The sequence below is a fragment of the Leuresthes tenuis genome, unplaced genomic scaffold, assembly GCF_036924035.1.
Source record: "Leuresthes tenuis unplaced genomic scaffold, fLeuTen1.0.hap1 SCAF_9, whole genome shotgun sequence".
Taxonomy (NCBI): domain Eukaryota; kingdom Metazoa; phylum Chordata; class Actinopteri; order Atheriniformes; family Atherinopsidae; genus Leuresthes; species Leuresthes tenuis.
Window position 1 is genome coordinate 20,961,248 of NW_027325363.1, and position 20,207 is coordinate 20,981,454.

The following is a 20,207-nucleotide window of genomic DNA, read 5'->3' on the forward strand; positions in this document are numbered from 1 at the left end:
ATGGTAAACATGCCTCTATCCCAACTTTTTATGTTTAAAAAGGTTTAATATTAATACAATGAAGGTTGTCAGTAATTTATTTTGCGTTTGTGGCGGTTCAAACTAGTTAACAAATCACATTTAAATGTTGCATATTTCAAGATTCAAAACTCCCAGTCAATTTTGCCCACTTACAAATACGACTACCAAAAGAAAATATCAACAGGGGCATGTGTGTACTTCTTCCTCTGTCTGTAACTTAATCTTAATTGCAACAAAAACAACATTCCTGTGTTTAGTCTTGGCATTTTTTACAATGTTATCCAAAAATAATAGCACAAGTTCCTGCTGAGCTCTAAACAGAGTCTCGTGAGACGTAGCATTTGCTTTCCTGTTGAACCCGTCACTGCTTTGCTTACACAATGGTCCACTGATCTATAAATATGCTATCAAAAAGGTTTAAAAATAAAACAGAATAGAACCAATGAAACTTTTTTTTTTTTAACAATTCCACTTGATTTAATTTTCCATTGCATCCAAGTCTTAGCCACATGTTTCACTCTTTGTTCAACAAAGTGCATTGATTAGACAGCAGCACTGACAGAAGTAGTAGTAGTAGTGGTGGAGTAGTTTGAAATCTTGCTTGTGCAAATGTCCTTACTCATGGGGTCATTACAAATCTCAGTTGGCATTTAAACATTCAGTTGAAAAAAGGAGTCATTAAGGCACAAGATTGGAACAAAGGAACAGAACAGTAACAAGAGGGTGAGTTATGAAAGGCAGGAGCTACAAGCTAAGGTATGCCAAGGTAACGTTTTTTGATAAGGTCACTGCTTCTTTCTGTAAGAAAACTAGAATTTCCTAAAGTTAAACATGAGAAATCTGTTGGACTTTGACACAACTGTGAATTTAACAAAAACTACTCTAAACAAATACCACTAAGCCACTCTGCGCATCACATTACAGTATGTTTCTACACGCAAAATATAAAAATTAAGTCAACATTGCAGTCAAAAGGGATAAAAGAGGGGCAAATGTGGGTTAGGACTTCTGAGACTTCAAGCACATGACCAATGGTTTCCAGAGGGGTCGGGTGAAGCATTGGGTGAGGCAGAGAGGCTGTCGGACGGGTCAGAGGGGGTCAAGCGTCAGACTGAGATGGAACGAAGGTCTCCTTTAGGCTGGCACACAAAACAAAAAAAAAAAAAAATGAGGTCACACATTTGCCTGTTTTCTAAGGCAGTCGCCAACACCACCTCTACGCCTGTGCCGCCCAGTGTGCCCACTCCTCCTCCGGCACATATGAAAGCTCATTTAGCAGCTTCTTCTAACAAAGCGTGACAGGGGCTCGCAGGGACTGGGAGGTAGCTAAGGGAGGAGGGAGACTAGCATCCATGACCCTTCCTGCAGCAGGTCATGGATGCCCTCACGCGCAGAGACAAACTAATAAACAGGCTTTGAAGATAAAGATTATTACCATCACAGCCATCATCATCAGTGCCACTGCCTCGGGGGATTTCAATTTTTTTTTTTAAAAAACAGGAATTATGAGATGCTTTTTGTTGTGGCCCAAGATGATCCCCAGGCACTCTGTGTGCTTACTGAAGCTGCTTACAGATGGAGCAAGTGGTGACAGTCCCTTGTTAAGGGGGCCGCAGCATTATTTGGTCTCCACTGTTTAAACATCTATTATAGGGCTACTGTAAGAAACTTTTCTTACCACCACTCAAACTGTAAAGGGAAGCAAGGAGAGTCCCAATGCTAGTATGTGACATTATGCATTCTATATGTAAAAAGCAAGGATATTTTACTACAGTGAGAGCATGCCAGTGATTTACGAGTACATCATGAATTGTAGCTACAATGACAGGTTGAGGAACATTGGCATTTTGCATATGCCTTTGATTTTACCGAGGGGTCAAAGAGGCAAACAAAAGGCAAAATGCAGTTCTGAATGCAGTTTTTTTTTTTTTCAATAATGTGATTGCATAAAAGCGTAAATGCTCTATCAATCCTGATGATGCTGTACTGCCCTCTAGTGGTAAAGTAGGAGCAGTTAAGGAGAGTAAAATGATTTTACCTGGACAGTATTGAGTTATCAACGTTGTCGCCACACTTAAACTACTCAGCCTCTTCTTCCTGTTGAAAATAAAAGACAGTGCCTTGATGAACAACACATAAACAGAAAGCAGTCAGAAATGGCAAGAGGAAGAAGACCGGCAAAGGTGTATGCGTTCTGTTACCATATTAGAGCACATTCAAAATGTTTTTGATGGCACAGTTTCATTGACTTTGATGGAAAATAAAGCAATAATGAGTCGGTCTGTCTACGTGTCATTTTCAGGCACCTTAACTCAGTGACTTTAATTAATTCCACTGCAGGAAGATTACTGTGTTCAAATGGTAAAGGTTACAGTTGATGCATAACCAAAAGCAAGAAAGTGTTTCAAAAGCAATTGTTTTGTCTCCGATTGCTCTCCACCCATACTGGTAATTCCTATACAGCCAGTCATTGCTGGAAGTGGGCTATGGGGATTCTATACTTGGTCCCGCACAGATCTTCTCCTCTTAGTGCGACCGGAACAAGACGTTGTGCAGACATGTCAAGCACACGCAGAATTTCAGACGTGACAAACTGAGGTAATACTACCTGCGTCTCTTCCAAGTCGTCTTCTTCTCCCTTTGACACATTAAAAAGAAAGAAAAAGATAGGGGGCTGTGTGAAGTCACGGTCCGTATGGCAGGAGAGTGAGAGGGCTTCGCATGTTAGTGGTGGCAATGAGGGAGGGTTAAAAATGGTGAAGATGAAATCCAAGGGAACTGAGGGTTTTTGTGGGTTAGCGTGATGGAGGGGTTGAGTCAAACTGAGAAAACTAACAACTGACAGTTTTCTGTGTGACCTAAGTGAGACGAATGTGGTGCTTAAGATGGCTTTACTTTAAAATATCAAGGTACAGATCCTGCTTATATGTTACCAATTAAGCTGCAGTGGCTGAGAGCTATTCCCTGCAAGTATAGCGTGATGACAGCCTTATAAAAGGTACAAATGAATTGGCATTGTTATCTAAAATTAGACGCCAAAATCACTTGATTCCTTCCAGTCGCACAGTTTAAGACTGTGGTTGCCACAACACTATCGTAAAAACAGATTTACTGAATGTAGAAACAAATCAGGCAGCATGTCATAACCCAGCGGGTCATCTAATGTGAAATACCAGTTTGCTTTCTCCCAAAATCTGTCCAATAAGTCGATGTGCTCGGTCCCCCTTCAAAACTTGTCGCAGCCACTCCATATCCACTTTGCTCAGAGCGCTCTTGGCACAAAAAAACCACAGACCATGACTTCTTAGAAAAAAAGAAGACGCGTCACCCTGTCAAGTCGGCGTATCCCCCATCTCCGTGAACGCAACCAAGCTGAACACATGTCCGAGGTATGCTCATGTGCACGCAGGCAGAGCCAAAGAACAAGGAAGAAGGGAACAAATAAATTCCACCTGAGAATGTCTTGAGACATCAAAACAAAAAGGGAAAAATGTCTCGGCAGAATAAGAGAAAGAGCATCAGTGGATATTTTTTCCAAAAGCGCAACAACACTGAACAAATGTTGTGTTGTGTCATCTTTGAAGTTTTGCTTGTGAATAAATATCTGAACTGCTTCACATTTGCACATTGTGCACTGGACTGCATGACATACAGCTGCCTTGGCAAGAGACAACAGTTTCTACATAAGGCCTTTGTTTGTGGTCAGATCATGCATGAAAATCCCACTGCCAGTATGATTCACACCATGCCAAACATGGACAAAAATACTACAATCCAAACATATACCTCTTGTGCTTCAGCTTCTTCTTCTTCCTATGGGAGATGAAATCGGGGGCATTGAGTTTAAGAATACAGAAAAAAGGAGAATAAGATCTACATAGTGGTCCATACACGACTGATTCATCTGTTACCACACTAATTCCACCTTAAAAGGTTTAAGTAAAATACAGTTATCATGCTGCACACCATCAGGCAGCTTTGTAGAAAAGACTCTTAAAAGTCCCATGCAGCACGCAGAAACAGAGAGAAAGAAAACGAGAACAGTGGAAATCTAGAAGCCTAAAAGATATAAGATGCTGCAAACCACAAAAAAACTACCTCACTGCCTTGTTCATCTTGGTCCTGCAAGAAAGGTGGGACAAAGACAAAGCGGATGGAAAGGAAGGTTGGAAAGAAGGCAAAGCAGTGAAGCAGAAGCGACAGAAGCTCAGGCAGAGTTTGGAATGTCTCAGAGAAGCCGAGCCCTTTTCACACAGCACTTTGAACAAGGAAATGATTATGTCCCGTACTTTTGTTGAACCGCAGACTAACTGAGGCTTCAAGGTGTGACTGCAGGGAGTAGATTCTAATTTGAGATCCAGTTTGGTTAAAACTCTCAGGGAAAGTTAAGCACTGCTGTGTGAAAAGGGACTGAAGTCATTGTGGACTAAGTGAAACTTGCCCCTGTTTCCAACAGGCTCAGTGTGCAGAGCGACAAACAGAAGGACACAGCTGACGTAGGGGATCTATTTGTTTAAAACCTGACAGGCAAAGCCCAGGGCAAATAATGGCCCATAAAGAACTCTCTTTGTTGCTCCCTGGGTTAATTCATTTGAGCTTACTGTAATAACTGAAATCAGTGAGGAAATATTCTCAAAAAGGGCTTGTTGTAGAAGGCCACAAAGACATAATCTCATTTAACTGCACTCCTAACAGATACCATTATCAAACAAGGGAAACAAAAAGTGGAGAATAAAATTAATTCACCACCAATTAAACTTCATTTTTACGTGATGACGAGCCTCGTGCTGACATCTTTTCTAGTCCCTTTAGGCCTAATAGCTTAGCAAACTTTGGACGTTTATAGAATGTTCCTACTCAGACCACTAGGAAGTAGCAAGGGATGCAAAATAATGATGAGGTGTAGGTCATTTGAAGGAAAGGGGGCTCAGGAGAGCTGAGGGCAGATAATAAAATAAAGGCAAAGTAAGATCAAATAAAATCACATTAATCTACCTCAAGCTGTCGTAGCTCTTCTTCCTCCTAAAAGAAATAACAAATAGCAGGTCAGCTGGCTATGTGGGAAGCAAAAGAGCAACACAGACATGCGCTACAGGGGAGTCTTCTGATCTAAAAATGGAATCTAAGGAAACGGTTGAAGATGTCAGGAAGCAGCTACCGCTGGGAAGAAAGGAGGATGTTAGCAAAAAGAACTAGGTGGGAGAGAGGTGAAGTGCTGAAGTGAGCAAACAGAGGAATTTAAAAATGAATGAGAGCAACAGACCAAGATCTCCTCCCACCCCATCCCAACCACAGCAGCCCTCCCTGATCTCTGCACCATCAAACCCACAATGCCGACGACTATATGGAGGAACCGTTGAAAGAGACGATCACCGTAGCACGGTTACCTCTGACTGCAAATCCTCTTCCTCCTGAAGGGAGCAAACCAAGAGGAAATGGACAATAGAGCAAAGAAGGGGTCAAATGCTGTACAGTGTGTGTGCATGAGGAACATGAATGGTGTTAACACCAGCAGACAAACCTCTGACACCGATTTACTTACATGGCGTGTTAACTGATATGTAACTGATGGACAGAAGCATGGACTGAGGAGATATGTCAACTCAGAACTGTTAAATGAAATGAGACTGTGTGACGTGTCAGTGAATTATTGTATATAAGCTTTCTCAATCAAAAGTTGGCAATTGGGACAATGAGAGTTGAGTAAAACCCAATGTTACGATGGCATGCACTCTAAGTCTATAACATTAACAGCCAGGAGCCAAACCCTTAAGCTAAAAAAGGTGATGTAGCATTTTTGAAAACCTTTCTGCCAGTAGGATTTATTATAATAGGGAAATGTTCAGTAAAGTCAGACAAACAACAAATCTGAACAGCAAGAAGTGCATTTCCTCCAAAAGTGCCTGGGAAACATGGCGTGATCTGAGGTTATTGAAAGATACAAAATTGAAAAGGTAATTTTAGGCGCATTCCAAAGGACTGGGGAATAAAACACCCACTGTTCTTTATGGAGATAGGAACTGGAAGTAGTCGTATAGATTTAAATAGATTTTATACTGTACAGCATTAGCCCTTTACCAGTCTTTACTGAATTAACCGCTTGTGTAACATTACAAGACAAACCCTCAACAGAAGAACCTAGCACCGAGGCTGCAGAATCAAAACAGCATCTGAACAAAACATTGTTGCCGCCCAGCTTAGATGTAAGGAATAAAAACAAATGGAAAAGAAAAATTCATTCTAAGTCAGTTTGAACATCAATAGATATCCTTGATGCTCAGGTCACGTAAGTAATCAGTCATGTTATGTCGTGCTGTAGAATGACTGGCAAGCAGACAGAGATGGGGCAGCGGTGGGGACAGGTCAGAGCTCTCATTCCAAACCAACAACAACTGCAAAGTAAGAAACCAGTTCATGAACATCCACAAAATGTAATGTGCATGCTTTACATGATATGTGATTAATAGGGACAATGAAACATACATAATTTTGAGTGAGTGCAGTTCTGTCCTGCCGCTAGTAATGTTGGAACAATCCACTACCTGTACTGACTGCAATTTATGGCCTGATGTTATCAAAGAGGTCATTTTATGCTTTTCTTAAGTGTGCAGTGTAGATGTCTGGGCTTGTAAAATGTCTGCATAGTTACAAAGTCAAAAGGTCCCGTCATGGAATTTGTTCTCTTGCTCAAAGAAACATGGCTCCCGAACTGCTTGAAAAACCCAGTTTGTAGTCCAAGTTCTTCTTCAGTTACTTATCTACCTCACTGTGTAACATATTTGCATAATATATTCCTTGTGGCTAGTTTGGCAGGCTTCGGACAATGAATGACCAGCTGCTTTGCATTCCACCATTTTTGGCCAGTCAGACTAGTCTGGGCTTTTTTGGGAGGGAAGGGGGGACTTAAAGAGACAGTAGCTAAGACTGAGTGTTTTAGACAGAAGTCAACAAGAAATACTGCAGCTATGTGCAACATTTTTAGATTAAAAGCATGTGAAACTCCTATAGTTGCCCAACAAAATCAAACCAGAGACTTCTATTTTAGCACAAGTTGAACTCTTTAATAAAACAACAGAGCATACTCCCTTTCAGCACTAACTTCAGTTTAGCATGCTAAGAAAAGTTTTTAAAAACTTACCTGTTCTTCTTCCTCTTCTACCTGGGCCTGCTAATAGAAGACACACAGAGGACAGTATTAGAGATGCCAGATGCTCCACGCACTTATGTATATCAATACACCATCCACAGATCAGCCTTATTGAATCAGTTAGAGTGGAGTGGTTGTGGGACTCTACTGACACACCTTGAGCAGGACAGTTAATCGCTAATGATTATGCAGTGCAGTGTGGGTCACATCATCAAGACAAGCGGTAACAGTGTCACTAACTACCCCAAAAAGACAACAAAAAAACTAAAGACAGGGAACGTAAAAGAAGGTAGTCCATAAAGACATTAAACATCTACTGTGACTGAGGAGACATGTAAGAACGATGAACAGGAATGTTGCACACTGTATTAGTAGATGACTGAATCTAGGGAGAGACTTGAGGAGATGACAGGAATATAAGGATGACAGGAACTTCAAAAGCAGGTAAACCTTAAATAAAAGGAAGAGGACATTAAAGGGAAAGAGGAGATGATTGGAGGAAAAACAGACAATTCAAGGAATGATGGGAAGGTACTTCAAACATTTAAGGGAAGGAGGAGGCGGCAAAACGACAGGAGATTGGATTCTTTTTATGTGGCAATTACTGTGTCTTCTGTGACCTCGTCAGTTTCTTCCACTGCCTCCTCCCCCTCCTCCTCCGCAGGGGGCTCGTCTCCTGCCGTTTCTCCTTCTGTGGCTTCATCACCTGCCTCGCCACCCTCACCTTCCTCTTCATCAGCTGCCTCTACCTGCTCCTCCTCTCCGTGTGCATTCCCGTTACGCTCCTCCACTGGAACCTCCTTGTTGTGGGGTGAAAACAACAATGCATGATCAATGAAATAATAAGAATTTAGGGTGAATGTTCATTCAGTCACTGCTTCAAGGGCACTGAGGTGGTCAGCTAAATCAGTGGGAGGGGTTTAGAAATATAGAATGAAAATGTGTTAGGTCTGTAGGCGGGAGTCCGGTGAGTGCAGTAGAGGAGGAGTTAAAAAGGGGAGATAAATGTTTTAGTACTTTGGGAAGAAAAAAATTACAATCAACAAGACAGCATCACAAAAAAATTATTAAAAAAAAGTATCGTATGCTATTTTGTCATCTGCAATACAAATATAAAACTACAGCCAGCTGAACATGAGTTTGGCTTAGCTCAAAGACTGGAAACAAAAGTGAAGCGCACAGCCTGACTCTGTCCTAAGGTAACCATATTTATCTTGTGATGATATGTGGCATGCAAGTTTGTAATAACCTCAAAGCATTACAGGAGTTTGGAGAGTTTAGGATCACCCAGAAGCTGCACCTACACCATGACCAACTCCAGGTCTACTTCAGGCTGAGTTGGGGATATGGCAGCCGGTTGGGGAGCTTCACACAAATATTCACGAAAATGAGAACCAACTTTAGGCCGTCATCGTTCTAAAAAATGCACAGCAAATTGTCTGAGGTGGGTGCTTTGTTCAAAACTGCCAGATTCCATCTAACCGGACATGTTCTCCACGTGTCTTCAGAGAGCATTGTTGAGAGCTTGTTTTAACTTCAGCACATAGCGCACAGACAGCCAGCTTAGCACAGATTGTTTTTTGTGCCTCACAACACTCAGACATTATTAGGTTTGGAAGCGGAGCACAGTGTCTGCCACATCCTATGGAAAAAGTCTGATAAAACAAGCCACATGTAAACTGTTAATTATGAGTTTAAGTGTTGTAGGGTGGATTTTGCTACCTTTAGCCAGAGCTAGAAAAATGTTATGCACCTGTTTCCAGTCTTTGTATGGATTGATGACTACAGCTTTAAAAGAAGCACATTCGTATAACTTTTAGTTAAGAAGCAAGGATATTTCTCAAAGTGATGCTTTCATCAAGACAAGATTTACTAAAAAATTAGTAAATGCAAGTGTCAAACTGAACTCCTCCTGGAAACAAAATGAATATGTTTGTAATTAAATCTCTTCACATAGCTCTACATTACAACCTGTAGGGTAAAGAAAAAAAAAACAGCTTATCATCAGTTTAGTTGATCAGGAGCCTGATGTTAATAACTATTTTTTAGCTACTTTAAAGGGGAACTCCAGTATTTTTAAACCTAGATCTTATTTCTGGCATGAAATACGTTTATCTACTTACCGAGAACAATTTGGCCAAAGTCAGCGTCCATCAGAAGCTATTTAGATAACTCGTGATTGGCGTATATCCATATAACGGAGTGAACGGGGCAGAGACAATGTAGCCTCTAAATAAGGCATTATCTGTCTTTATTTCACCAATACTTTAAGAAGAATGAATGAACGAACGAATGTGTACTATAGCTCTGTTAGCTCATAGGCACTGTTATGTGGTTACTTGCGGTTATAGGAGAACTAACGGAGGGATTTCTACACAGGCACTCTACTGGGACCACTACTTCATCCACACGCCCCCTTGGAGCACAGTTTATTTACTCCTTTCTCTGTGACAGTCGGCTAACTTCACACAGAGTTTGCTACTGCTAGTTTTGTGCAACATGGCAGAATATTTATCAAATTTTGACAATGTGAACGACGACTTTGAGTAAGATGGACTGGAGTGAATGAGCTGTGCTGCAGCCATGCGTGTCGATGAAGTGGTCCCAGTAGAGGTTTGTGTAGAATTCCCTCAGTTAGCTCTCCTATAGCTGCAAGTAGTCACATAACAATAGCTATGTGCTAACAGAGCAATAGTACGCATTTGTTCATTCATTCTTCTTAAAGTATTGGTGAAATAAAGACAGATAATGCCTTATTTAGAGGCTGCATCGTCCCTGCCTTGTTCACTCCATTACATGGATATATGCCAATCGCAAGTTATCAAATTAGCTTCTGATGGACGCCGACTTTCGCCAAATTGTTCTCAGTGAATAGATAAACGTATTTCATGCCAGAAATAAGGTCTAGGTTTAAAAATACCGGAGTCCAAAGGCACAAAAAGCATGTGAGAATCCTGCAACCACGTCAATAACCTGTAATGCAGATAAAGCAGTGCAGTAAAGCTGAGTTTTTTTTGTGTGTCCGCCGTGTCGAAGCCCCAGTGTGACCGGCAGGACTGGAGCTTTCCTCTGAGATTAAAACTGTTAGACAGTTACTGGAATCAGAGAGGATAAAATACACAAAATACCTCTTAAAATTAAGCACACAACAAAACCCAAACAACAAACCAGGAACATCAGTTCAAACTAAACATGATGGGTACATGATGCTTCCCAACTTATTGGTGGTCTGGACACAGTGAAGCAGTGTCACAGTGCTATGATCACAACTGAAAATATTAGGTTAATGTGAAGTGAAATCTCATGCAACACAAAGATTAGTCGATATAATGGAAGGATCTAGTGGCCATGAGGAAATTACAAGCCTGTTGAAGTTAACAGTTATGACAGGAAGGGAAGTAGTTAAGCTATGCCCACCGAAGAGGCAGAGGTGAAGCACAGTGAAAAAGAAACAAAGCACGATGGCAAAACGGGAAAGTAACGACGGCATTACTATTGAGTCGTCAGGGTTTTCCGCAGCGTGGGTCCCGTTCTGCACAATGTGCTCCTTGTCAGCCTGCACTGCTTCCTGCGTCAAGGAAATGATGAGGTTGAACACAAATCATTAAAGAAGCAAGGCGAGATATTTACTGTTTGTATCATCAATACCACAATTCTATGTAACTCGACAGTTGTCTTCAATAATCCACTTAAGTTTATGGCAGACTAAATGTGACTCAGCATCTTTGAAGCCGATACAACTTTGAGCTTTTGGTGAAATAGTTTAAAAGAACCCTGAGATGTTCTGGTTGACAGATTATCGGTTCCTGCAGCATTCAAAGTTTGAAAGGATGTTGAACTGAGGTGTTTCAATCCAGTTTAATTTGTTTCATAAGCATGAAACAGAGGGTGAGATGGGATGTTAACCTCATATGTACTTTGGTGTCCGTGGGCAAATTTTTAAAAATATTTCAGGGCTCGCCATTTTCCTTATTGTTCTGTAAGACTTGTGGGCTGATTTTATGTGAAAACCATGAAAACTACATAAATCATGTACAATTCCTGTGATGATTGCTTGACACAATTATTTCCACTGACTGCGCATCTTATATGGTTTAAAAACTTGCTTCAGCTGAACAAGTTGCTCTGTTCATTTACAGATCTGTGTCGAGAAAAGCAGAGAAACTGTGTAAAATGTAAATAAAAAACACAATTTAATCACTTGCAAATCATAAAAGACTGGATAAGCTGTGCTAAAAACGAAATCTTCTGGTGTAATTTACATTTTACACAGTGTCTCAGCTTTATCGGAAAATAAATAAATATCTGCTTATTGAGCACTTTTTTAAAGCCCTGGTGAGTGCTCGGTCCAAAGATTTCTACAGAGCACACAGCTGAAATAGTTGTTTTGCTGTAAATATATGCAAAATCCTGGAGACTGTCACCAATTAACAAGATATCAGAGATTCAAACTACATTTAATTTATGTGAGTTTAATCATTCCTAAGGAACTTCTATTGGAGTTTGGTTGAACAAACAACACTCCCAGCAGTGATAGCCTGACAGAGGGATAAAAGAAACTGAACTGATTTGTTTCCATTTGATAAAAAAGTGCCAACCTTTGACCCAGGAGGAGGAGGCAGGCCCAGGAAGGCATATACTGAGTTGTCCTCCTTAGCATCGAAGAATGTGTCATAATCCTGCATGAAAAAGAGAGAAACAATAACTATTGGAATTACAATGACTTGCAGACGCAGTCCTCTGAGGCTAAACTTGCCCACATGGTTTATGACCCATATCAATATGGGATCATTTAATTCCACATTCTGGGGCAGGCAACAATTGAATAATAATTTTTCTGCATGCTCACCCCACAGTACTGCTCTTCGTTGAATATCTGCGGAGGGAGGGGGATGCCGTTAGTGGGCTTCTTCTCCTCAGGGACGTTCTGTCTCATCCACATGCGGTTCTCCTCGTTGCAGGCGATGTCCAGCTGGGTGTAGTCCAATTTCAGAGCTTCCAAGAAGGCGACCACATCTTGCTGCTTCTTCTTGATCTGGGGCGACAGAAAAAGTCATATAAAAAGTGATATATACGCTTCCAGGAGGTATCTACTGATTGCACAGTATGTGGGGGATGAGGTGTTAACTTTTTAAAGAACAGTACGATATGACAATATGGGTTCAGGTCAGGTACAAGATGCTCCCTTCCTTCCCTTTTCTATGAGGCCTCAACCCTTAAGAAACTTTTTTATCTTACTTTTTTTTAATGGACTATTATATAGAATAGAAAATGTCATGAATAATTCATTATGGGGTGTGGGGCATGTAAAGGGTTCTCTTTTTACACTGGTTTTCACAGTACAAACCATTCAGTTGAAGTCATTGTTCAAGATAGACCAGTGCAGACAGTGATGAGGTGTCATCTGCTAATCTTGGGTAGAAGACCAGATAAACTTGGGCAAGAGCCAACATGCAAGCAAGTCCACTCAGAGGACAAAGCCCTGGACTTTGGGTTGAGGGACAACCCTGCTAACTACTGAGCCAACAAGTCCGCTCTGCTTCAAACTGCTTATTTAGCTTTGCCAAAAGTAGAACTAGGGAGTGAATTCACCCTCCCCGCAACGGTTATCACCCCACCCAGCACACACAAAATGTTACATTAGGAAATATCTGATCACAAATAAGTAAGTAAGCAAAAACCCTTTAATTTGAGGGGGGGGAAACAACTTTACTAACACAACCTGTGAGCTCTGGATAGGCAAAACTCGAGGCTCCGTTATGTTAAAATAAGTTTGGGAGCCCCTGTTCTGGCAAGCTCCGCGCGTGAATCACCGCGACTCGTGAGCGAATTAAACAAAGAAGACAAACACTCCTCAAGCAGGAATCTACGCACACGTCAAGTCAAACACTTGCCAAGAGATTTCAGGCAAAATAAATCAAGGGGAGTGATTTAAAAGAAAATTTAACCCGCTTGTGTCAGTGTGAGTGACAAGTCCTGCTCGGTTTAAGCAGTTCAACCTGCAAAAGTTGATCCAAAGGGAACAGAGCTGACATCTTACCGCTGTGGATCCCGATGAAGAGGCGAGGAACACTTTGATGACCATTTTGTTACAATATATTTTGGAGAGTAATTTGCAACGAGAGGGGTCTTAAAGGAGCAGGCAGCCTCCTCTATTATTAGAGCGCACCCAGGACGGGGACATAGCACTGAGATCACACACACATACACGCACTGCGGGAGTTATTTTTGTCTCCAGGCTCCATTAGTGAGAGATCGGTGGGTTGGCCCCTAAGGGGGACGCAGCGCCACACACACACTGATTGGCAACTTCAGCTGTCTGTTCGTGCAGGGGACAGGGGCGCTGGTGTCTAAGTCCTTCCCGAGGAGGACAGAAATAGCACTGACCAGCCCTGTAGGTGGATTTCAAACGCGAGGATGCGAGCCCCAAACGTGGAGCAGTTTGCAGGTGCAGTTGGGGCGCAGTGAGCACGACCTGACAGGTTCCTCCCTGCGTCGCACTAGTTTTGGGTTTCCTATTACCTTTGTTTGTTTACCTTTTTATTTAGTCTTTACAATAAAGTTTTCTTTAGTTTTTTTTTTCTTCTACAGCCTAAGTTGTTTGGTTTTTTTTCTTCATAAGCCCATTAAAATGTGCAAGATGCTTCCAACTAAAGAAAAATTGTGGCCACGAAAACAGATCTAGAATTTAGTGTTAGTCTCAATTAGATAGCTTCTTGTGTATGTTTGTGTTCTTGCTTAACCATAAGAGTTTCTCCGTTGGCGTTCCAGCTAATTGTACCGCTTGTAACCATGACAACAGTATCTTTATGAAAAGTTCGTTGGCATCCAGATGATTGATCTATATACCGTATTACTGCAGCCTGTCAGTGCTTCAGAGGTGCGTAACAAACTTCATTGGCATTGGGATTTGTTACTTATTTCCTCTGGAAAAGGGATCTCCTACTTTACTTTTGGTCGACCTTATAGTCAAACTTTTCCTTGAGCAGTTCCTCAGTGGGAAAAGACGTCATGTATGTGAGACAGCAGGTCTTTGGCCTCAAAAAGGAGTGTGATAGTGACTCCGTGAACTGCAGCACCGACACCTCCAGGTGGTCCACTCCCTCCAGACGGTACTGTGGTTCTGATGACCCTCGGGATTCATCTGACTACGAGGACAAAGCTGACTCTCTCCTGACTCCAGAAAACCAGCCGGGTCCAAAGGAATCTGGATTCAAAAAAGGCATTTTGTTCATTTATTTTTTTCATCACACAAGGTGTGTGTTTAGATGTCTCGCAGAATGTCACGATTTTCCTCTCTTTAGATAAGAAAGGTCAGGGGAGTAACAAGCAGAGGACAAGCCATCAAATACTGAGGTTGCCTCCAGTCAAGCCCCTGCAGGGTTCAAAGCCAAGGGCCCAGTCTGCCACCATGAACTGCATCAGACAGCTGAGGAGCCAGGTGTGGGATCTGCAGCAGCAGCTGAGTGAAGCAAAGACTGAGAACAAGCTGCTGAAGACAGTCCAGCATCGCCACACAGTGGCACTGCAGCACTTCTACGACTCAGAGAGCAGCGGTTCACAGGTTGGAGTGGTCATGTCTCCTGATGCTCGGGCACATTTACATCATTATCAAATAACTGTTTCCTGTCTATCCCTCCTCATAGATGACTTTTTTTTTTTTTTAAGAAAATGCCAGCGTGTTCCCACATCACCAACATTAAAATCCTGCTTATTTTGGTGCCTAGATTTTAGCCAAGCATAACAATGAAGCCAGAGCCCTTAAGGGGTTGCTCCGTGACACCCGCATGTGCCGTGACAACCTTGCAAGGCAGCTACAGGCCACAGAAATCAAGCTGCTTAACACAAGGGCCACTCTCCAGCACCTGCAGCTGCTCAGCCAGGACCAGAGCCTGCTGGAGAGGGAGGAGCTCGCCCTGAGGCTGGCCAAGGCCACATCAGAGCTGGAGGAGAAGAACAGGAGGATGCAGGTGGGCGAGTGTGGAAGTTTGCGTGAGATGCTGTGACACACTTTGCAGCTCACACAAGCATCCATGGTCACGCTCTAGAGTCATGGAATTACAAAGTAGATGTGCTTGATTTTATATATATATTTCAATTAATTTTTTTGGGGGGGGAAGTGGGAGCAATTTACTATTTTCTTTATGTTTTCTCTGTATTCTAGGACATGGAGAGGAATCTTGAGCTGTGCCAAGCCTCATTCAAACGCCAGATAGTCACTGAGCAAAGGAAGATCCGAGAGGCGATAAAGACATCCTGTTATCTGCAGGAGCATATCTACCATCTAACCAGAGGAATCCAGGTAGGCTGGAGTAAAAACTGACCAGTTCCTGAAGGTGCAGTTCCTGTTTAGTGGCTATCAGCAGCGTTGAGTTTTGAGAGTAGTTTTTAAAACGTGTTAAAAGTTTTAATATTATTCCAAACTGTCTCTCAGTTAGTCCGTCACAGATATTGAGACACCAGGTTCCACTTTCTAATGTTGGACACACACCTTTGTTTCTTTTCCCAATTCAGGACAGAGAGAAGGAACTGGAGAAACATAACATTTACTTCCACCGATTCCTTCAAGTATCGAGCAAAAAAGGTACACAAAGTTAATGAGCTACTTTCACACTGGGAAGCCGTTCCTTAGTGGCCAGCTGAGATTTGTGTTACATTTCCAAGGTAAAGAAAGCAAGATGGTTCAGACAGATGGATTAGTAACTATCCCAAAAAGTGCATCAAAGCTGCTGGAAATTAAAGAGAGGCCTGGACGGCAGGACAGCTCTGTGAACTCGGTACAAAATATTGTATGTGTTTCAGCTGATTTATGTTGAGCGTTTTTGAGACAAATTGATATTTCAAGTTTTTATCTCTGATCAATTTTAATGAATCATAAAAAAAAAAAAAGATTTAATCCAAAGATTTTCTCTCATACATCTGTATCTCATTTCAGTCTTGTAACAATCAAGCGCAGGACTGTATGGGTGTAGAAAACCCAGAGAGAGCGTTTTCTTCACCAGAGGAGGACCACCAAGAGGATACTGAGACCTGTGCAGGTGAGTGCTTCAGTTTTCCTTCACCATGATCAGCCAGCTAACGCCGCCATGGCAAGGTTTCCATTCGCCAAAGGGAGCAGATCTTAAGCAATCTATAAAAAAGTGGCACATGAAAAAACCAAGATCTCTCTTTAATATCTGCTATTTGATCTGATATCTGGGAAGATGTTAGTCATGCAAGTTTATTAGCTCAACGGCGGTATTAATCCACTAATATGCCTCTCTGTGATAGACCATAAGCAAGGAGGTGCTCGTGTGTTCTCAGGTCTCTCAGAGTTGTTCAAAGAAAACACAAGTGAGAGCAGTTGCTCAGAAGAGAGCGCAGAAGAGAGTGCAGAAGAGAGCGCAGAAGATACCCCCGAACACCAAACTGAGGACAGCTGTGCTGAAGACATGGCAGCATCAGAAACCCCACAGGTGTTAGAAGAAGAGCAGGAGGAAACCGACGTCGCTGACATTTTGGAAAAGTCTCTTAATGCAACAGAACTTAAGAGAAAAGAATACAAGCTCCCCAAAATCAGACGCAAATACATATTCAAGCAATCTATAAAGAACCTGCATATTGGAAAACCTGCCTACAGCTATGCTGACATGAACCCGGCTGAAAACACCAAGAGCACGATGAAGGTGGAGGACCGCAGCAGTGGCACCGAAGACCTCTGTCTATCAGGTGGGAAACTCAGGGGAAGTGGAGAAGAAAGCTCTCCGCAGTGGGAAAAAGGAAGGAAGGCAGAAAGCATCGGCTCATGCGGACTTCAAGTGAAGCCACTTATCGGTTCAAACTTTTAGCTAACAGCGCACACCTTTGATTGACTTCAACGGAAACTACCCGACTTCTTGTTGTGGGACAATTCCCCAACTTGCAACATGACAATAAAAATAAAAATACAAGTATTCTTCTTGTGTCATCTTTTATTAAAAAGAAATGTCATAATAGGCAAATGTCATATACACACACTGGGATAGGTTCTAAAATACAAATCATTTTAACAAAAACTCAAATAATAAATTACCACGGGAATTGGAAATAGCAGAAATGCACTGCGTTTCTTTTACATTCTGGTCAGCAGACAGAAAACGCAGCTTCCATCATTCTGACACAGCAGACATCTCTAGCTGATGGCATTAAGCCCCAGTGTGACGACTTTGTTGCAAACCACCAGCCAGCATGTGATTCCCACTCCACCTGAAAGCAAAGGCCAACTCTGTCAGTGAATCGGATTCAAGTTTTAGGAGAGGATAAGAACATTGTCTGCATCTGCTGTGAAATTCAGTTGGAACAAAACAACCAGACCTACAGTGTCTACAACAATCATTTCATTTTCTAGGTCAAAACTATGTCAAATTAAGATGATTTTTTATGCAGGATCAGACGGGGTTAGGAGGATTTTAATAATTAACTTAACTGACAACTAATTTCGGTGCAGTCTAATGAGGGAAGAAACGTTTTGTTGCCAAGTTGGCTAACTGCACACATCCCGAACATTATGTTCAGCAAAAAATGCTAAATCATCCAGTCTGCTTGCATTATTCAAGCTGCTGTACGTTCCATCAAATATGAGAATGAGGCTTATTACCTGCCACTCCTGTTGGGAAAGCCACAAGGCGCTCCACAGGTGCAATCCACCTGCTGGGTACCACGGTCACAGGATCGGAGTAATACTTCCATATCAATGAGATCATCAATGCAGCCTGAAGAGTAACAGAAAGAAATGTGTATTTCTAACTCAGAAGAAGTCCATACAGCCTAACCACGTTCACACTTTATGATGCTGTCATCGCTTACATTCGATTTCTTAAAGAATCAGAATTAAGTTCTCAGTAAGTATGAACTGGAGGTTGGGAACAGGATAGATGGCCCATGAAGGTACTCATCCAGTTAAAGTTTTTGTGCTTCCACTTGAAATCTCCACCTACCTGCAGTATGTAAAAGACAATGTTCACGACCCATTTCATTTTGGCTTGTTGAGCGGTTCTTGATTTCACTGCAAAAGGGAGGGAATGAATAACAATTACACTCGACTAAAGGCATTGATTTTCTTATGGAACACAAACATCTTTAATAATGACCCCATGAGACTTTCAGCCTTTGATCGGATTGAGTTAACATTTTGCCTTCAACTGGATTTACGTCACTGAAAACGTTCAAGACCAGGCTAAGTACTTTTTATTCCACTTGTTTATTCCACTTGGGTGATATCGAGAATGTCAAAGATGGATTCCTAGCAAGATCTTGGAATAAAACAAAACATACCTGATAACAAGGATTACCCAAAAAAACGTGTAAAAAGTGCAACTTTGGCTCATTTTGGACAATTCACAGAAATGCTCTTCTTTGAAACGCCACAAGAGAATCCTGAGACTGTGGGTGAGAGACAGGAACAGGTAGCAGCTGTTCCCTGCCAACACTTGGTAAGCATCAAACCTCCGGCCACTTCCTGCAGTTGCTGGTTGTGTGCGAGAATCTGCTTGAGCACACCTCCGCAGCTGTGGGAGTCACAGCATGTGCCTCTTGTGTCAAAATGTAAACCTCTGTACAGCTTTGAAACGGGACACAAACATGTTCATAAGCTGTACAGAGGTTGACCTTAATAACAGTAAGAGTAAATGTAAGGCATGCAATAAATGGCCCCTTTCTAAAAGCTTGTGTGTTGGCATTTTGGGTCGACTGTTTCTATGTGCTGATTTGTCAGGTTGATATATGCACAACAGGTGGACTGCACTGTTGGCAGCTTCTCAAAGGCAGTCTGCTGCCAGAGCTGTTGGTGTTCCTCTTAATTTGGCTAACCTATGAATTAGTTTGTATCTCACCATGCGTTTTCAGCTTGTCTGTTGTTTTGTTAATTTTGCGCTCCAATCTTGCATATCTGGCAAACTCATCCATCATGCTGATGGAGGACTGCTCTTTCTTCATCTCCTGGATTTCAGTCCTCATCTCGCTCTCCTGCTCAGCGTCTTTCTGCACCATCTTCGAGAGCTTGAAGGAGGGGAGAAATGAGTCGTTACTGAACACAAAGACATTTTGGGTTTGGCTCCAACATAAAAGTCGACAATTGTGGCTAAATCACAAAAATGCTTGCTAGACATTAAGAAGTGACATTTAGTTCAAACGTGACCGTTTTGGACGGCGGGGCTTCATTATAGTAAGCTATATTTAGCACTAAACCTAAGCTGTTAACACAATTAGTTGAATCATTTTCTAACGTTACAAAGGGCTCCTTAACTTCATGATGATGATGATGAGAAGCGACATGTTTCCCACCAGTGTGAAGTAATACACCGGCTTGTTATGAAAACCCCACCCTCTGGATGTGGTTGTTCCAAGCTAGCAAGCTCACGTTACCAAATAACATCACTCGCAGGGTTAGCCTTACAGAAGCTAATAAGCAGCGCTATTTGTCAGAGAGACGGACCTACGATTTTACACTGAATGTAACGAAACATATTCCGAAGTCCCATGTCAGGCACTTCATATATGCAAGCAATAACCCCCTACTTACAAAAGAGGATATGGAAGGCAGGAGTGTTTTCATGAGGTTGCATAAAAAAACCGAGCACAGCACCAAGAACCACGCATAGCCGGTCGCCATGTTTTTTTCCTGCAGTTTGTCAGTGAGCCTCCTCCTTGTTGCAGCTGTGAAGCCGCTGAACTGCCCAGTGAAATGACATTATGCCGAAAATAACTTGGTGCAAACCAAAAATAAGCGCCAAGGGTCACAAAACCAATTTATTGGTTTAATTGAATACTCCTTTTTTAAACGGCATGTTGAAATCTTATTTGTATGCACTTTGTGTGTTTGTTTGCGGGTTTATCAATGATACACTCGGGCTGATAGCATATTAAACTCCAGTATAATATCTATTTGCCCAAGAATAAACATTCGTAATTAATTGCATAGCTGTAATGCTTTCTCCACATTTGCAGCACACACCCTTCGTGTAATAACCGCTTGTGGTTAAACGTGAGAGTAGGCTGATTGGCACTCGAGCTTGCCCACACA

General features: G+C 42.0%; 3 protein-coding genes across 42 annotated transcripts; 1 reads left to right on the forward strand and 2 right to left on the reverse strand.

Annotated features, from left to right (window-relative positions):
* Positions 1 to 453: 453 nt before the first annotated feature.
* On the reverse strand, positions 454 to 13,395 carry sh3bgr (SH3 domain binding glutamate-rich protein). 40 transcript variants are annotated; one of them, XM_072392746.1, is made up of 12 exons: positions 13,209 to 13,395; positions 12,018 to 12,203; positions 11,767 to 11,847; positions 10,676 to 10,736; positions 7,774 to 7,979; positions 7,160 to 7,189; positions 5,409 to 5,432; positions 5,017 to 5,043; positions 3,808 to 3,834; positions 2,630 to 2,659; positions 2,060 to 2,118; positions 454 to 1,160 (listed from the first exon to the last, which is right to left on the reverse strand). In XM_072392746.1, the coding sequence occupies exons 1-11, from the start codon at positions 13,251 to 13,253 to the stop codon at positions 2,101 to 2,103; spliced, it is 735 nt and encodes a 244-aa protein (XP_072248847.1). In that variant the 5' UTR covers positions 13,254 to 13,395; the 3' UTR covers positions 454 to 1,160; positions 2,060 to 2,100. The 40 variants fall into 40 exon arrangements, with proteins under 40 accessions (XP_072248847.1, XP_072248846.1, XP_072248845.1 ...); XM_072392745.1 differs by having other exon boundaries at positions 7,774 to 7,965; positions 10,662 to 10,736; positions 13,209 to 13,393; XM_072392744.1 differs by having other exon boundaries at positions 7,774 to 7,968; positions 10,662 to 10,736; positions 13,209 to 13,393.
* A 531-nt stretch (positions 13,396 to 13,926) lies between these two features.
* On the forward strand, positions 13,927 to 17,036 carry LOC140313645 (uncharacterized). Its single transcript, XM_072391643.1, has 8 exons — positions 13,927 to 14,390; positions 14,473 to 14,732; positions 14,896 to 15,138; positions 15,333 to 15,470; positions 15,683 to 15,752; positions 15,833 to 15,945; positions 16,104 to 16,206; positions 16,472 to 17,036. Exons 1-8 carry the CDS (start codon positions 14,180 to 14,182, stop codon positions 16,993 to 16,995), a joined length of 1,662 nt encoding a protein of 553 aa, XP_072247744.1. The 5' UTR covers positions 13,927 to 14,179; the 3' UTR covers positions 16,996 to 17,036.
* Positions 17,037 to 17,124: 88 nt separating this feature from the next.
* Positions 17,125 to 19,860, reverse strand: get1 (guided entry of tail-anchored proteins factor 1). The gene is made up of 5 exons (XM_072392785.1): positions 19,707 to 19,860; positions 19,018 to 19,183; positions 18,124 to 18,191; positions 17,784 to 17,898; positions 17,125 to 17,392 (listed from the first exon to the last, which is right to left on the reverse strand). The coding sequence occupies exons 1-5, from the start codon at positions 19,794 to 19,796 to the stop codon at positions 17,319 to 17,321; spliced, it is 513 nt and encodes a 170-aa protein (XP_072248886.1). The 5' UTR covers positions 19,797 to 19,860; the 3' UTR covers positions 17,125 to 17,318.
* Positions 19,861 to 20,207: the final 347 nt, after the last annotated feature.

What these genes read in the sequence shown, in the direction of transcription:
- get1 (XM_072392785.1), bottom strand. Translation starts at nt 19,796, where the DNA reads ATGGCGACCGGCTATGCGTGGTTCTTGGTGCTGTGCTCGGTTTTTTTA. An exon ending in TTGTCTTTTACATACTGCAG is followed by an intron (nt 17,899 to 18,123) that starts GTAGGTGGAGAT and finishes GTTACTCTTCAG; the next exon opens with GCTGCATTGATGATCTCATT. An exon ending in TTTCCCAACAGGAGTGGCAG is followed by an intron (nt 17,393 to 17,783) that starts GTAATAAGCCTC and finishes CTTTGCTTTCAG; the next exon opens with GTGGAGTGGGAATCACATGC.
- LOC140313645 (XM_072391643.1), top strand. Translation starts at nt 14,180, where the DNA reads ATGTATGTGAGACAGCAGGTCTTTGGCCTCAAAAAGGAGTGTGATAGT. An exon ending in CAGAGAGCAGCGGTTCACAG is followed by an intron (nt 14,733 to 14,895) that starts GTTGGAGTGGTC and finishes TTTGGTGCCTAG; the next exon opens with ATTTTAGCCAAGCATAACAA. An exon ending in GGATACTGAGACCTGTGCAG is followed by an intron (nt 16,207 to 16,471) that starts GTGAGTGCTTCA and finishes GTGTGTTCTCAG; the next exon opens with GTCTCTCAGAGTTGTTCAAA.
- sh3bgr (XM_072392744.1), bottom strand. Translation starts at nt 13,253, where the DNA reads ATGGTCATCAAAGTGTTCCTCGCCTCTTCATCGGGATCCACAGCG. An exon ending in TAGAAGAGGAAGAAGAACAG is followed by an intron (nt 5,433 to 7,159) that starts GTAAGTTTTTAA and finishes TGCTCCCTTCAG; the next exon opens with GAGGAAGAGGATTTGCAGTC. An exon ending in AAGAAGCTGAAGCACAAGAG is followed by an intron (nt 2,660 to 3,807) that starts GTATATGTTTGG and finishes AATGTGTCAAAG; the next exon opens with GGAGAAGAAGACGACTTGGA.